This window comes from Garra rufa, chromosome 18 (genome assembly GCF_049309525.1).
Source record: "Garra rufa chromosome 18, GarRuf1.0, whole genome shotgun sequence".
Classification (NCBI taxonomy): Eukaryota; Metazoa; Chordata; class Actinopteri; order Cypriniformes; family Cyprinidae; genus Garra; species Garra rufa.
In genome coordinates this window covers 38,583,280-38,600,257 of record NC_133378.1, presented here as the reverse complement: position 1 = coordinate 38,600,257, position 16,978 = coordinate 38,583,280, and the positions used below count along the sequence as shown (strand labels likewise).

The 16,978-nt window shown below is 34.7% G+C and overlaps 1 protein-coding gene across 1 annotated transcript; it reads right to left on the bottom strand.

Moving 5' to 3' along the window:
• Nucleotides 1-3,408: 3,408 nt before the first annotated feature.
• LOC141291309 (peptidase inhibitor 16-like) lies at nucleotides 3,409-15,596 on the bottom strand. The gene is made up of 7 exons (XM_073823484.1): nucleotides 15,383-15,596; nucleotides 14,955-15,237; nucleotides 7,538-7,686; nucleotides 7,356-7,431; nucleotides 7,159-7,268; nucleotides 5,652-5,743; nucleotides 3,409-5,535 (listed from the first exon to the last, which is right to left on the bottom strand). The coding sequence occupies exons 2-7, from the start codon at nucleotides 15,108-15,110 to the stop codon at nucleotides 5,291-5,293; spliced, it is 828 nt and encodes a 275-aa protein (XP_073679585.1). The 5' UTR covers nucleotides 15,111-15,237; nucleotides 15,383-15,596; the 3' UTR covers nucleotides 3,409-5,290.
• Between the last annotated feature and the right edge of the window lie 1,382 nt (nucleotides 15,597-16,978).

Below are 16,978 nucleotides of genomic sequence, written 5' to 3'. Positions count from 1 at the left end.
CATTTAAATAATACATAAGTAAACAATCTTAACCATATGATAACCATAAATAAATAAATAAATAATAATTAAATATACAGTCTTAAATAATTTAATATAATAAATATGTAAATATAATGTTAATATAATGTAATAAATACGAATCGTAATATTTATATTATATAATAATTGATAATTATTATGAATTATTATAATGTAATTATTTGTATTATTTATCTATATTATTTGTTATATTATTATTATCTAATATAACAGGATTAATATAAATATACATACATACATACATAAATAAATACATACATAATTTAAAATAAATAAATAAATATATTTTTATTATTCCTTTATATGCTTGTCTGCACTTTACAAGCAAACATCACGACTGACACTTTCTCCTTCAGATCCTCTATAAAACAGAAGGCACGACACAATCCCTGTTTGCTTTTACAATTAAGCTTGTTTGTTATATCATGCGTCAGAAAGCCGAGGTGCTTTGAGTCAGTCGAGTGAACATCACACTGGGGACGGATTAACACGAGACACAAAGAGCAGAAAGTTCAAGTGCTCTTTGGTTTGCTGAATAAATATCCCATCTGACGGATCTGATCCTACCGTACAGATGATCTGTGAGATGCTGACATTTGCTTTGTTCTTTATGTAAATGTTAATCAGTCCTGCTGAACTGTGTTGATATTGTGAGGAGATTCTAGTGCTGGAGTGTTTGGACAAGTGTTTTAATCCTTTTACGCTGAATGAATAGAAATCAATCATTTATGAGGCCCTTGATTTGATCTGATCTTAACACCGGTCAATACAGCGTCTTTAAATTTGCATTAGTTTTTTTTTTTTTTTTTTTTTTTTGTTAGTGGTAGGCTGTAGTAAGGAATAATTGACGACGGTCCGTAGAATTCTTAGAAAATGTGTGCATTATTTTCGTAGAATTCTACGGACCGAAGTCAATTATTCCGCTTATACTACAGTTACCACAGCTCTAGACATCGATCAAATTATATATCTCACGACATTCGTCCGGTTTTTATCCTTAAAACGCCATTGTGAGTAGGATTAATTTCTTACGCAGCTCATCCAACCCTTCGTTGCTAGTTCCAAAACGTCGTTTTTTAGACCTAGTAACAATATTAAAATAGATAAAAATGTCTGCCTTTTTATTATTTCAAGTAATGATTTTTTACGGTTTTAATTTAGTTTTAGGTAGCTGTTTACATAATATTATATAATATAATACGCAATCTGTTTATGCAAACAAGCAAGCAAATAATTAACAATATTTAAAAAATAAAAATGTCTGCTTTTTATTATTTTATTTTAGCTGACATTTTATTTTAAGTAATTTTTTTATGGTTTTATTTTAGTTTAAATTCAGTTTTACATGCGTATGAAAACTAGCAAGCAAATAACTATATTTAAAGAATAAATAAAAATGTCTGCTTTTGTAAAATTTTATTTTAACTACCTTCGTTTTATTTTTTATGGTTTAATTTTGGTTTCAATTCAGCTACAACACTGCTATGTATGTGAATATATAATATAATATGATATAATACACACAATATTCTTATACGAACAAGCAATTAATAAAAAAAAACTCACCTTTTTAATTATTTTATTTTAGCTAACATTTTATTTCAAGGCATGATTTTTTATGGTTTTAATTTTTGTTTTAATTCAGTTTTCGTAGCTTTAATAACACTGATGTGTATATATAATATAATATAATGTAATATAATATAATATAATATAATATAATATAATATAATATAATAAATTTAAAAAATAAATAAAAATGTCTGCTTTTTGTCATACATGGTGTAGTTACAAAATCTACCAAACTAGAAGATGTTAACCAAACAAACCTTCACACCTGTTCAAGTTAATATACTGTTGGACTCAATCTTATTAATTCTCATAACATAAAGTTTACATCTCTATTAAATATGTTGTGATGTACTTCCTGTTGAAACAGGAAGCCCAGGTACAACATCAAGGTATTTTCCGTTTTTTTTTTTTTTAATTGCCAACGCCTTTATTTTACACACAGAGCAGCAAAACTACCCTCAACAACTTATTTAATGGACAAAATACAGTTTTGCCATTACCAGCTTCACATACGACTGCAAACCTTTAAGAATCTAAGGATGGGGGACGATGAAGATGAAAGTGAACTTGTGTGTGTTTTGAAGGTAGCTACGTGCAATTTATTCGAAACAAAATGGCTGCCATTCGAAGAGGCGCGCTACTTTCTGTATCCTAATGTTTGTTTGCATTTTATCGGATGAAAATGGCAGGCTACACCAGCTAAAATACAAGGCTATTTTTGGTACGTTTCTAGCACTTTTAAAATGTTTATTTACTAAAAATGAGTATATAGGACCTCAAAACTAATAGACATAAATTATAGGGTTTTAAAACAGGTTTTATTGGTCGTTAAACATACAAAAGTGTCACTTACGTTGAGTCCATTCAAATCAGCGATGTCAACAGTTTTATTGAGTTACACTGCCATCTGGTGATGTCTGTTGTGTCCATCAGCTTTATAATCTGAATTATTATTGATGGTGATGAGCAATAATGATATATATTAGCGATCTTCCATCATAAGTGTAAACAAGTGTGCATAGAAGTCCTCACAGCAAAAATAAAGACAATAGTAGAGATTTAAGCATATATTTATGAAAATGACCAACATAATGCATAAATCAAAACACAGTCAACAAAATAAGGTTTGAAAAACGTCCCAGTTCATTCAGGTTTTTCCATTCCAGTTTTTGCCATCACACACTAAGGATTTTAATACAATATAAATGACATTTAGCCTGTATATAAAAAGATGTACATACAATGCATGCCATGTTTATGAATTTTTCTGAGAGTATACACTGTCTTATTCTCAAATAGTTAATAACAACAAATTCTGTACTGTAAACCTATAAAAAGCATGATTGTCATGCAAAAGCATTATTCTTGCTGCATCAAATGATCCACTAAATCATACCTTGAAAATAATTTGCAGCAAAAATAATTGTCCTTACAGTAAACTTGAGAAGACATTGAGATGAATAGATGTTTGAAAACTGGCTGTTTACATGAAATTATCCTAAAAACATCCTGAAAAAAGCTTTCCTTTCACTATATATAAAGCTGCAATAGAACAACACTGCAAAAAAATGCTTTTCTTACTTAGTTTGTTTGTCTTGTTTCCATCCAAAATATCTAAAAATTTTAAAATCAAGAAGGATTTTCTAGCCTAGTAATTATTTTCTTGTTTTCAGAAAAAAAAAGTTAAAATTAAGTGCATTTTTGCTTGAAACAAGCTAAATAATCTGCCAATGGGGTAAGAAAAAAAAATCTTATTTTAAAAAGAAAACAAGATTATTTTTCTTACCCCATTGGCAGATTATTTTGTTTGTTTCAAGCAAAAATGCACTTAATTTTGACTTGTTTTTTCTGAATACAAGAAAATAATTTTTACTCGTCTAGAAAATCCTTCTTGATTTAAGAATATTAGATATTTTGGCTGGAAACAAGACAAAAAATCTAAGTAAGAATATAATTTTAAATTCAATGAAAACCTACTGAAGCTTTCGCTTTAGTTTGACTTGTTACTTGTTGAAGTGCATATCAAATTTACATCCATGTATGTTACGCAGTTTACCATTGCTTCGGGGCATAATACATAATGCTTTCTAGTGAAAAATTTTGTCTTCTCACATCAAAATTTACTTGTTACTTGTTGACTTGCATAAATTTCCATCCATGTGTTACGCAGTTTTTTAACATAAACTAATAAACTAAATGTGATGCAAATTTGTATGAAACATGTAAGAAAAGGGTAGGACTTTCATTGTATTAAATCATTTTATTTTATTATTTTATTTAAAAAATAATTTTAAAATGCATTTATTCAAGCTGCTTTGTGATTTTTTGCTAATGTATGTTAGAGCTGTAGTTCATATTAACACTAATACAAAATTTATATGCAATTTGAAAAATATTACCAAAAATTTTTTTTCATGTTTTATAGTGGATAATAACGTCACCACAGCTCTAATTCAAGACTTTTTTTATAACGAGTCAAAAGTTTTATAAAAGACACAAATTAACTTTGCAAAGTCGTTTGTACTTCACTATAAGACATGCTCAAATCCTACAAAGAGCAATATCACTTAAGATATGAGATGAACGATGTTTGCAAAAACAAATATTTGCACTCATTAAGCGTAATCCACAAAAACCTGTCCATTTAGCTCTTAAGCCTTTCTGAGACCTGTGTAGACATCAAAGAAAGTGTCAGAAATTAGAGCTTAGGGCTACTGAAAGTGTCAAAAATGCCCTAGATATGTGAAAATTGAATAGTTTTTAACTGTCTATTCTAATGTGATGTATTTCATGATTGATGCTGCTTGTTTGTAAGAAACAGATCCACCGTTAAGATGTTTTTTAACTTTAAACCATCGCTTCAGGCCAAAATATCCATAATAAAGCTATCTATAGTGAAAGCATTAAATCACATCAAAACATATTTTTTAGAGCTGTTTTGGGCTGTTTTTGCTTGTAAACTGTGCTGGATCTGTGCATATTTCTCTCCTGATTCAGACAAGTTACTTTTTCACTTTTTCAAAATGTCAGAAATCAGGGCTTAAAGCTTCTGAAAGTGTCAAAAATGCCCTAGATATGTGAAAGGTGAATTGTTTTTATTCTAATGTGATGTATTTCATGATTGATGCTGCTTGTTTGTAAGAAACAGATCCATCATTAAGATGTCTTCTGGCCAAAATAGTCCATAATAACACTTTCTACTGTTGTCCTCTCGCATCAAAATCCAGCCGCATATTTGTTTAGAGCTGTTTTGGGCTGTTTTTGTTTGTAAACGTTGTTTGATCTGCGTAGATTTCTCTCCCGATTCAGACAAAATGACTTTTTCACTGGAGAAAGCAAGATTATGGACTCGTATTTTAGCTGGAAGCAATGGTTTAAAATTAAAAAATGTCTTAATGATGGATTTGTTTCTTACAGACACACAGCTTTTGGCTACTCAAGGCATTAATTGATGGACTGGAGTGGTGTGGATTGTTGTGATGTTTTTATCAGCTGTTTGGACTCTGATTCTGACGGCACCCATTCACACCCATTGGTGAGCAAACGATGTAATGCTGCATTTCTCAAAATCTGATGAAGAAACAAAGTCCTCTACATCTGAATGTCCAGCAAATGTTCATTTTTGAACAAATTTTTTAAAACAAATGTTTTGTGTCTCACATTAGGTTCTCATCCCTTACAAAACAAGCGCCACCAACAGCCAGACGAGCATCACCAAAGAAACTGAGACGCTTTCCATTTTGGATCCATGGCTTTCTATTATTTCCATGCCTATGTTTTTAATTGTTACGTCCACTTGTTTGGGCTCTTCAGGAATAGCGACAGGCTTCGTCGTCGTTTGTGGACGCTCAGGTAAGACAGTCGTAGCTTCAGTGTCGTCTGACTCTGGCTCCTCGGATGGTTGAAAGAGATTCTCGACCACTGTGAGGAAAAGAGAGTTTTGTAGAGTTTTTTTTAGTTTTCTGTGACCACTTTCCAGCCTTTTTATTTTGTGTTTACTATAAAATGGATTTTTGTTGATAAAGTCTTCACATTACCACACATGTTGTTGTCACACACTGGTAGATTATCTGGACACTTTGAGCATGGATCTCCTGACTCATATGGTTTTTGTCCCTCAAAATTTCCTCTGTAATAAAGGAAGGGAAAGGAAAGGAAGGGTTCATTTGATAGATGTTTTATTTTATTATATTGAAAAAAAAGTTTACTTTGAAACAGTTTTGATTAAAACATTTCTTGTCATTTTATTTATTTATTAAATATGAAATTTTGAAGTAGATAAACTGAAATAGCATTCATGTAAAAAATGAAAAAAAACAACAACAGGCTTTTAAATGAGCTAAATCAAGTTGAAAACTTAATAAAATAACTTAAACTTAATTTGTTCAACTCAACAACTGTCAATTTTATTTAAGAGCCAGGATGGAAAACATTGACATATTAAAGAATTTCTAAAAATTGTTTTATATATAAAAAATGTTAAAAAAAAAAAATATGTAAGTGAGATTTTCAAGACCAATAAAAGTACTAAAAAGTACTATATACTATAAAAGTACTAAAGTACTATATATATTATATATATATATATATATATATATATATATATATTTAGATTTTTTATTTAAGATGTTGTATTTATTTAATATTTTGATTCTAATATAATTATGAATAATATTGATTTTTAATTACATTTTTATTTAATTAAATAATTTAATTAAAATGAATAGAAAATGCATACTTATATTATGATCAAAATATTACACAAATATAACATCTCAAACACAAATACATTTAAATATAAAAAAAAAGTTCAACTCAACTGTCATTTGTATTTAAGAACCAGGATGGAATTTCTTAAAATTCTTTAATATGTCAAAAAATGTAAATAAATAAATAAAAAAATTGAGAGATTTCAAGACCAATAAAAGTAATGAAAAAATAATATAATGTAATGTAATATAATATAATATAATATAATATAATATAATATAATATACAATTTAATCTGACTATTATAATTATTTATTTTTGATGTTCTTTAAACATTAATATTTTGATTCTAATATAATTATAATAGAATTAGTATTAACAATAATTTTTTAAATGTATTTAAATTAATTATAATTTATAATTTAATAATTTAATTAAAATAATTTAAAAAATCCATATTATTCATAACTATAATACAATCAAAATACTAAACAAATACAACATCTTAAACACAAATACATTTACATATAAAAAATTAAATAAAAAGTAGAGATGGAATTAAAAAAAAAAAAAACATTTAAAACCAAGCAACTAAAACAGAAATATCTTCATTAGCTTTTGAAATGTGTCTTGCACAATAGGGTTATTTTGAGTCCAAAAGTTGAGAATCATTGCTTAAGATTTAAGGTTTTAGAGGTGTATTTTAGTATTAGCAGATTGTGAAGACCACCAGACGTCACAGTTATATATGAGCTCATATGGTGCTAAGTTGGGTCATAAATATTGTAAAAGTGTTCCGGTCATGGTTAGTGTGGATCATTCTAATGCTCTTACTGAGGGTAGTAATTGCAGACGAGGAGAGTGGCCTTCTCAAAATCCAGATTCTCAAGTTTGTCACAGAGATGAGTAGCACAGCCAATTTTATTGCTGTCTGCCCAGACCATCTGTAACAACAACATAGAAACACATTGTCACATCTGCGTATTCAAGCTGTGAAACAATCATTCGCACCAGACGGAAACGATTTTCACCTGAGTGTAATGGCCACACATTTTGTCTTCATGACAGTTATTGGTTTCGTAGTCATAATCCTCATGCTCGCCAAACCTGTGTGTGCAAAGAAATGAGTCGTAATTCCGCTTACAGATAATATTCCTGCATATGACAGATTTTTTATTTCTCATTTATGCTTTAGTGAAGATATTTGTCATACCAGTCCAGCATTGCTTTGGTTACATTAAATGGTCCGGTGCCTACAAAGAGGTTTTCACCCATAGTGAGATCCTCAAGTTCAGGGTTATGATTCCAGATGCATTTTGCTGCGTATGCCTCCGCCACCAGACGCAGCGTCTCGTCCCACACCTTAAACCACACAAACAAATTTGTGTTTTATTGGACTTTAAGGTTTGTTATTTTTACTCAACTTTTAAATTTTAAATTAATCATTAAAAAAAAAAAAGTATAAATCAGTCATTGAGTGAATCTTGCCATGCTTGGTCATCTTTTACACTAATTTTAATAGTAAAGTATTTATACTGTAGTGTAAGGTATTTTTGTATTGTAAAGCATTTTATTTTTATGGTAGTGTTTGTTGTTCTTCCGTTAATTTATGGATGAATTATTTAATAAATGAACGAGCTTAGTTTTTTTAATGCTAAATAACATTTTTATTTTTATTTTGACTTTTAAATGTGCATTAAAATGTAATGCGAACTGAAGGTTTTCATAGAGGTAGAATTATTATATTACATAATTGTAATTATTGTACTTAGGTAAAATTATAATTTTCATAATTCACATGAGTATAGGAGCATTAAAATACAATGCAAAAATGCAAAAACAAACAAAAAAAACATAAAAACATGTTTTCATTACCATTATGTAAAAATTATGTTAAAAAAAGATAATTTTAATAGTATTTATATTGTAGTGTAAGGTTTTCATATTGTATTTGAAAATATTTTTGTATTGTAAAGCATTTTATTGTTATGGTAGTGTTTGTTGTTGTTCCTTTAATGAATGAATGAATGGATAATAAATATGCTTGCTTTTCTTTATGCAAAATAACGTTTTTATTTTTATTACATTTTTTTAATGTGCATTAAAATATAATGCAAATTAAAAGTAATCAGTATCATAATACACAAACTATTAATACATAAAACTAAAAAAAAACATGAATAAGCAAGCTTCATGCAAATCCTTTTTTTTTTTTTTTCATTTTACAGTGAAATATGACTCAGGCATGTTGTTTGTACAATCCACCCCACTGCTTGTGTAAATGTAAGTAACATGTTTCACAAGAGGGCCTGAGGCTTTTCCACTATGAATCTTCCCATAGTTTTGCTCTGAATTTCAGCCACGATACAAATATGAGAGCGTAAGACAGGATGACCACATGGGGCTTTATTAAAACACTCACACTCAGGACAGCATTCCTGTGGTTTCATATAACTTGCACATTCCTCAGCATGTCACACTCGCACTCATTGCGCAACAGCATCATTGCAATCACACACCCACACACACTCCATCCAGTCAAAATCAAGCCGGTTCATGGTTTTTGTCTGAAAAGTCCCTGTTTATCAGATAAAGGATGGACTCATGCATTATAAAGCCAGCCTTGTGCTGATGTGATTTTTGCATTCACATGGTAAAGCTGAGGTATGTTTCACGCCGCAACAATGCTTAAAGAGACAGCTCACCCAAAAATAAAAACTCTGTCATCATTTACTCACCCCTTAAGTTGTTATCATTTGGTTTAGATCAGAATTTCGAAGCGTGTTCGCAAATCATTTGATTGGAACGGGTTCGCGACTCGCGAGTTATTTGATTTAGATCAGAATTTCGAAGCGTGTTCACGAGTCATTTCATTGGAGAGGGTTCGTGACTCGTGAGTCTTTTGTTTCAGATCAGAATTTTGGAGAGTGTTCACAAATCATTTGATAGGAGAGGGTTCACGAGTCATTTGATTTAGATCAGAATTTCAGAGCATGTCGTGAATCATTTGATCAGAGAGGGTTCACAACTCGCGAATCATTTGATTTAGATCTGAATTTTGGAGCGTATTCGCAAATCATTTGATCGGAGCGGGTTCACGAGTCGCGAGTCATTTGATTTAGATCAGAATTTCGAAGCGTGTTCGCAAATCATTTGATTGGAACGGGTTCGCGACTCGCGAGTTATTTGATTTAGATCAGAATTTCGAAGCGTGTTCACGAGTCATTTCATTGGAGAGGGTTCGTGACTCGTGAGTCTTTTGTTTCAGATCAGAATTTTGGAGAGTGTTCACAAATCATTTGATAGGAGAGGGTTCACGAGTCATTTGATTTAGATCAGAATTTCAGAGCATGTCGTGAATCATTTGATCAGAGAGGGTTCACAACTCGCGAATCATTTGATTTAGATCTGAATTTTGGAGCGTATTCGCAAATCATTTGATCGGAGCGGGTTCACGAGTCGCGAGTCATTTGATTTACATCAGAATTTCGGAGAGTGTTCGCAAATCATTTGATCGGAGCGGGTTCACGAGTCGCGAGTCATTTGATTTAGATCAGAATTTCGGAGAGTGTTCGCGAATCATTTGATTGGAGCTGGTTTGTGACTCGCGAGTCATTTGATTTAGATCTGAATTTTGGAGCGTATTCGCAAATCATTTGATCGGAGCGGGTTCACGAGTCGCGAGTCATTTGATTTAGATCAGAATTTCGAAGCGTGTTCGCAAATCATTTGATTGGAACGGGTTCGCGACTCGCGAGTTATTTGATTTAGATCAGAATTTCGAAGCGTGTTCACGAGTCATTTCATTGGAGAGGGTTCGTGACTCGTGAGTCTTTTGTTTCAGATCAGAATTTTGGAGAGTGTTCACAAATCATTTGATAGGAGAGGGTTCACGAGTCATTTGATTTAGATCAGAATTTCAGAGCATGTCGTGAATCATTTGATCAGAGAGGGTTCACAACTCGCGAATCATTTGATTTAGATCTGAATTTTGGAGCGTATTCGCAAATCATTTGATCGGAGCGGGTTCACGAGTCGCGAGTCATTTGATTTACATCAGAATTTCGGAGAGTGTTCGCAAATCATTTGATCGGAGCGGGTTCACGAGTCGCGAGTCATTTGATTTAGATCAGAATTTCGGAGAGTGTTCGCGAATCATTTGATTGGAGCTGGTTTGTGACTCGCGAGTCATTTGATTTAGATCAGAATTTCAGAGCGTGTTAGCGAATCATTTGATCGGAAGGGGTTCGCGACTCATGAGTCAATTGATTTAGATCTGAATTTTGGAGCGTATTCGCAAATCATTTGATCGGAGCGGGTTCACGAGTCGCGAGTCATTTGATTTAGATCAGAATTTCGGAGAGTGTTCGCGAATCATTTGATTGGAGCTGGTTCGCAACTCGCGAGTCATTTGATTTAGATCAGAATTTCAGAGCGTGTTAGCGAATCATTTGATCGGAAGGGGTTCGCGACTCATGAGTCATTTGATTTAGATCTGAATTTTGGAGCGTATTCGCGAATCATTTGATCGGAGCGGGTTCACGAGTCGCGGGTCATTTGATTTAGATCAGAATTTCGGAGAGTGTTCGCAAATCATTTGATTGGAGCTGGTTCACGACTCGCGAGTCATTTGATTTAGATCGGAATTTCGGAGCGTGTTAGCGAATCATTTGATCGGAAGGGGTTCGCGACTCATGAGTCATTTGATTTAGATCAGAATTTCGGAGTGTGTTAGCGAATCATTTGATCGGAGCTGGTTCGCAACTCGCGAGTCATTTGATTTAGATCAGAATTTCAGAGCGTGTTAGCGAATCATTTGATCGGAAGGGGTTATCGACTCATGAGTAATTTGATTTAGATCTGAATTTTGGAGCGTATTCGCGAATCATTTGATCGGAGCGGGTTCACGAGTCGCGGGTCATTTGATTTAGATCAGAATTTCGGAGAGTGTTCGCAAATCATTTGATTGGAGCTGGTTCACGACTCGCGAGTCATTTGATTTAGATCGGAATTTCGGAGCGTGTTAGCGAATCATTTGATCGGAAGGGGTTCGCGACTCATGAGTCATTTGATTTAGATCTGAATTTTGGAGCGTATTCGTGAATCATTTGATCGGAGCGGGTTCACGAGTCGCGAGTCATTTGATTTACATCAGAATTTCGGAGAGTGTTTGCGAATCATTTGATCGGAGCTGGTTCACGACTCGCGTGTCATTTGATTTAGATCAGAATTTCGGAGCGTGTTAGCGAATCATTTGATTGTAGCGGGTTCGCGACTCGCGAGTCATTTGATTTAGATCAGAATTTCGGAGCGTGTTAGCGAGTCATTTGATCGGAAGGGGTTCGCGACTCATGAGTCATTTAATTTAGATCTGAATTTTGGAGCGTATTCGCGAATCATTTGATCGGAGCGGGTTCACGAGTCGCGAGTCATTTGATTTAGATCAGAATTTCGGAGCGTGTTAGCGAATCATTTGATTGTAGCGGGTTCGCGACTCGCGAGTCATTTGATTTAGATCAGAATTTCGGAGCGTGTTCGCGAATCATTTGATCGAAGAGGGTTTCACGACTCGCGAGTCATTTGATTTAGATCAGAATTTCAGAGCGTGTTAGCGAATCATTTGATTGTAGCGGGTTCGCGACTCGCGAGTCATTTGATTTAGATCAGAATTTCGGAGCGTGTTCGCGAATCATTTGATCGGAGAGGGTTTCGTGACTCGCGAGTCATTTGATTTAGATCAGAATTTCGGAGCATGTTCGCGAATCATTTGATCGGAGAGGGTTTCGCGACTCGCGAGTCATTTGATTTAGATCAGAATTTTGGAGCGTGTTCGCGAATCATTTGATCGGAGAGGGTTTCGCGACTCGCGAGTCATTTGATTTAGATCAGAATTTTGGAGCGTGTTCGCGAATCATTTGATCGGAGAGGGTTTCGTGACTCGCGAGTCATTTGATTTAGACCAGAATTTCGGAGCGTGTTCGCGAATCATTTGATCGGAGAGGGTTTCGCGACTCGTGAGTCATTTGATTTAGATCAGAATTTCGGAGAGTGTTCTCAAATCATTTGATCGGAGCGGCTTCGCAACTGATCTAAATCATTTGATTTAGATGAGAAATTTTAGAACTTGTTCTTAAGTTGTTATTGAACCTGAATTTCTTTCGTCTGTTAAATGCAAAAGAAGATATTTTGAAGAATGGTGAGGACCAAATAGTTGCCCCATTAAAAAAAAAAAAATACTATGGAAGTCAATGGGGATTAGAAAGTGTTTGGTTACCAACATTCTTCAAAATATTTTCTTTTGTGTTTAAGGCGAGACACTGCAGGGGAAAAGAAAAAAAAACTAATAGTTATCACCTTACTTACCCAGTTGATTGATTACATTGATAATTGCAAACATTTTTTTGTATTACAAGTTTTCTAAAATGTTAGGTTTAAATATGCAAATGAGGCATTATTTAATTAAAATATGCGCTAATTTGCATATATTTCTAGTACAAATATCTAAACACTGGATGAAGTCAGTTTTAAAATTCTTTATTGATTCTTTACTGATCTATTTTTTTGACATATTACAGTCAAAAGTTTTTACAGAGGGAATCATTTCGTCACGCCATAATTTAGAAAAAACACAATATTTTTATATTTTATATTTTACCCTTTTTTGGGAATAAAATGTTGTATAAAATCAAGCAAATCATATATGAACAAATCCTTCTGTAAAAACCTTCAGGATATTGACAAGAATTAAAATTTAAAGTTTGATGTGTAAGTGTTACTGAAGTGAAGATTTATGGCTCACTGTAGAAAAAAACTCATTTTGAGAAAACAGCCTTTAAAAATATGCATTGTAATTGAAATCTAATGACACAAATAGATAAAGTGCTATAAAAAAAACAAAAAAAAAAAAAACACTTAACAGTGTTTTTCGGATGTTTTCTTTCCACTAGTCTGAAAAAAACCCTTTATGAAAAACCAAAAAGCCTCATTTTCATTTTTAGGTGAACTATGCCTTTAAATTTATTACATATTGCATTTGCAATAAGTTTTCATTTGGTAAACGATAATCATGATTATAGCATTACTTAGACTCTCTTGTGTTTCGAAAGTAATTGCGCCCCATGAATATGCATCATGATTTAATTACTTTAGATATTAATGTGCTAATTATTGTTTACAGCAGTAATGAAATGGTAAAAGAAGTAATTGCAGTGATTGATGGCAGATGATGAGAAACACACAAACATTGAGCTCAAGGCCAAAATGATGATAAAAACATTAACAACCCTCATGAGATGAGAGATCAGACACAGACTTCAAACATATGTGGATGAAAAAGATGTTTTCTATATCATGTACAGTACCAGTCAAAAGTTTTTGAACAGTAAGATTTTTAATGTTTTTTAAGAAGCATGATATTAATACAAAGAAAAATAAGTGTAACTCATGCATACAATGTCCAATCTGACCCAAGCTTAATATGTTTGATAAGAGTGCTGGTATGAACACAAGCCCATGCCCATATTCAGTTATAGTCATAGTGCCACCTGCTGGCAACAGGAAGTCACATGTTTAATAGTGTTGTGGAAGCCCAAAAACATTTTAAAATATCAACAAGTGTTAAATAGGGTAGCAACATGCTAGAAACATGTTAGCAACATTTAGCTAAGTGCTAAAGCATACTCTTAATGCAATGAAACAGGAAGTTACTGTAACTCAGGCATGCAATGTCCAATCAGCCCCAAACTTAATATGTTTGATAAGAGTCCTGGCCTGAATACATTTACATGCCAATATTCAGTTATAGTCATAGCGCCACCAGCTGGCAACAGCAAATTACTTGTTTTACACTAACTTAAACATGCAATGTACAATTTGCACCAAACTTGACATGTTTGCCAATAGTACTGGCCTGAACACATCTAAAAGCCAATATTTCGTAATAGCGCCACCTGTTGGCAGCAGGATATGTCATGACTTACTCTCAAGCATGCCATGTTCAATCTGGACCAAACTTCATATGTTTGATAAAATCGCTGGCCTGAAGACATCTGCATGCCAATATTCAGTTATACACATAGCGCCACCAGGTGGCAGCAAGAAATCTGGCACATCTAAATGACTTTGACATACTCCTCCTAAATTTACTATGTTTAAAGCATAGTGCCCACCATTCGCCACAGGTCGGCGATGAGCCCGGTGCGAGGGCCCTCCCATCGCTGCTTGCAGCTTTAATTTCAAATGTAATTTATTCATGTGATGAAAGCTAAACTTTTAGCATCATTACTCCAGTCTTCAGTGTCACGTGGAGTAATGATGCTGAAAATTTAGCTTTAAAATCACAGGAATAAATTACATTTTAAAATACATTCAAATAGAAAACAGTTATTTTAAATATTTAAAATATTTCAGAATTTTACAGTTTTTGCTGTACTTTGGATCAAATTATGAAAAAAAAAAACATGAAAAAAACTTCAAAAACTTTTCACTGGTAAAGTAAATATTTAAATTTCAAAGAATATTTAGTGCTGTCAAGCTAAGACGTGAAGATTCAGCAGCCCGTGTACCAATCTACCTAACACCAAAGAATCAAAGGCTAATGTGTTGTGTTTCCCGTCAGGTGCATCTCTTACCACTTTCTGCGTGAAGGCGGCGCTGGGCTGAACCTTAGAGCGAAGCTCATTGTGCATGTTCACTATAGTTGATTTCTCCTGCTCGGTCAGGTGACCGGCGGCTAAACTCAGAACGACCCAGAGCCCAATGCTCCGGAGGGCCACATTCCAATACATGCTGCCTCTCCTCCCTGAGGTGCCTAAACAAGCCGTCAGCAGTCAGATGAAACCTCTTCTCTAGTTGCTCTCAGGTCACCTGCTGTCCTCAATGTCTTCAGAGCAAGTTAAAGTATCTCTCTCTGGGCTGTAAGTGTGTGGAAGAAGGAGAGAAATTTAGTACAGGACCCTCTCAGCTCTCCCACTCTTTCGATCCTGTATTTAAACCGCCCATGGTCATATTACACATCTCACACGCACATAAACGTACTCGCATTGCTCGACTTCCTTACCTCATCTGAAGGCTTCACATGACTCATTTCCAGCTGTCTGACAAGTTGGATCCAACATGGAGTGCTCTAAAACTCCACAGATTTGAGATAAGTTTGTGTTTTAGTCACTCGGCATGTCAGACCAGTTCTGCTTGAGGAATGCCTGAGATAACAGGGATTTGATTTGATTTGACCTGCCTGTGTTTTCTATGCAGATCCTGGATTCTCATTTCCTCAGTACCAGGCTCTGCTGTCTCTGGCAGGGGACTCAGCCTTATATTCAGTCCATGCCCCCTACAGAGGGTCCCTCCCTGCTCTGGGTTACACTAAACCAGCTCCCGTTTACTGTAAGTGACGCCAGTGGAATTCTTTACCACCTTTATAGCTGAGCTGCACACTGAGAGGATTATTTCACTGGATGGATAAGTTCTGAATTATTAAATATATTAAAAAAGTTATTAGCTGCTCTGGTTGCTCTGCAACTCAAGTCACAATATTTCAAGCTTTTACAAACATATAAAAAACTAGATTTTTACATTTTCTGAAGACAGTTTTGATGAGATTTTTCTTGTGCAAAAATCATTGTCAGGGCCAGAGTCCTGTGGGTGGTTGCTTGTGCATGCTGGGTGGTTGCTGGGGTGTTGCAAAGGTGTTTCCATGGTGTTCAGGGAGTTGCTGTGTGGTTGCTAGGGTGTTCTGGATGATTGCTGTTGCTGTGCTCTGGGAGGTTGCTGGGGTGTTGTGACAGTAGGTTGTTCTAGGTGGTTGCCAGGGAGTTGCTATGTGGTTGCTAGGGTGTTCTGGATGATTGCTAGGGGGCTGTTACTGTGTTCTGGGTGGTTGCTGGGGTGTCACTACAGTAGGTTGTTGTTAGGTAGTTGCTAGGGTGTTCTGGATGATTGCTAGGGGACTGTTGCTGTGCTCTGGGCAGTTGCTGGGGTCTTGTGACAGTAGGTTGTTCTAGGTGGTTGCCAGGGAGTTGCTATGTGGTTGCTAGGGTGTTCTGGGTGATTCCTGGGGTTTCACTACAGTAGGTTGTTGCTAGGGTGTTGTGGGTGGTTACTAGGGAGTTGCTATGTAGTTGCTAGACTGTTCTTGCTGTATTCTGGGAGGTTGCTGGGATGTCACTATAGTAGGATGTTGCTAGGGCGTTGTGGATAGTTGCTAGGGTGTTCTATAGTGTTCTGGTGGTTGCTATGTCATTGCTAGGGTGTTCTGAGTGGTTGCCAGAGAGTTGTTATGTGGTTGCTGGGTGTTCTGGATAATTGCTGGGGAGCTGTTAATGTGTTCTGGGTGTTCTATGGTGTTCTGGTGGATGCTATGTCGTTGCTAGGGTGTTCTGAGTGGTTGCCAGGGAGTTGTTATGTGGTTGCTGAAGGTGTTCTGGATAATTTCTGGGGAGCTGTTAATGTGTTCTGGGTGGTTGCCAGGGGACCATTACTGTGTTCTGGGTGATTGCTGGGGTGTTGCTACATTTAGTTGTTGTTAGGGTGTTCTGGGAGATTGCGCTGTGGCTTCTGCTTTGTTCTGGGTGGTTTCTGTGCTGTTGCTGCATTGTTGCTTGAGTGTTCGGAGTGACTACTATGGTACTGTTTCTAGGGTGTTCTGGGTGGTTGT

What these genes read in the sequence shown, in the direction of transcription:
- LOC141291309 (XM_073823484.1), bottom strand. Translation starts at nt 15,110, where the DNA reads ATGTATTGGAATGTGGCCCTCCGGAGCATTGGGCTCTGGGTCGTTCTG. An exon ending in CCGCCTTCACGCAGAAAGTG is followed by an intron (nt 7,687 to 14,954) that starts GTAAGAGATGCA and finishes GTGTGGTTTAAG; the next exon opens with GTGTGGGACGAGACGCTGCG. An exon ending in GTGTGACAACAACATGTGTG is followed by an intron (nt 5,536 to 5,651) that starts GTAATGTGAAGA and finishes TTTTCCTCACAG; the next exon opens with TGGTCGAGAATCTCTTTCAA.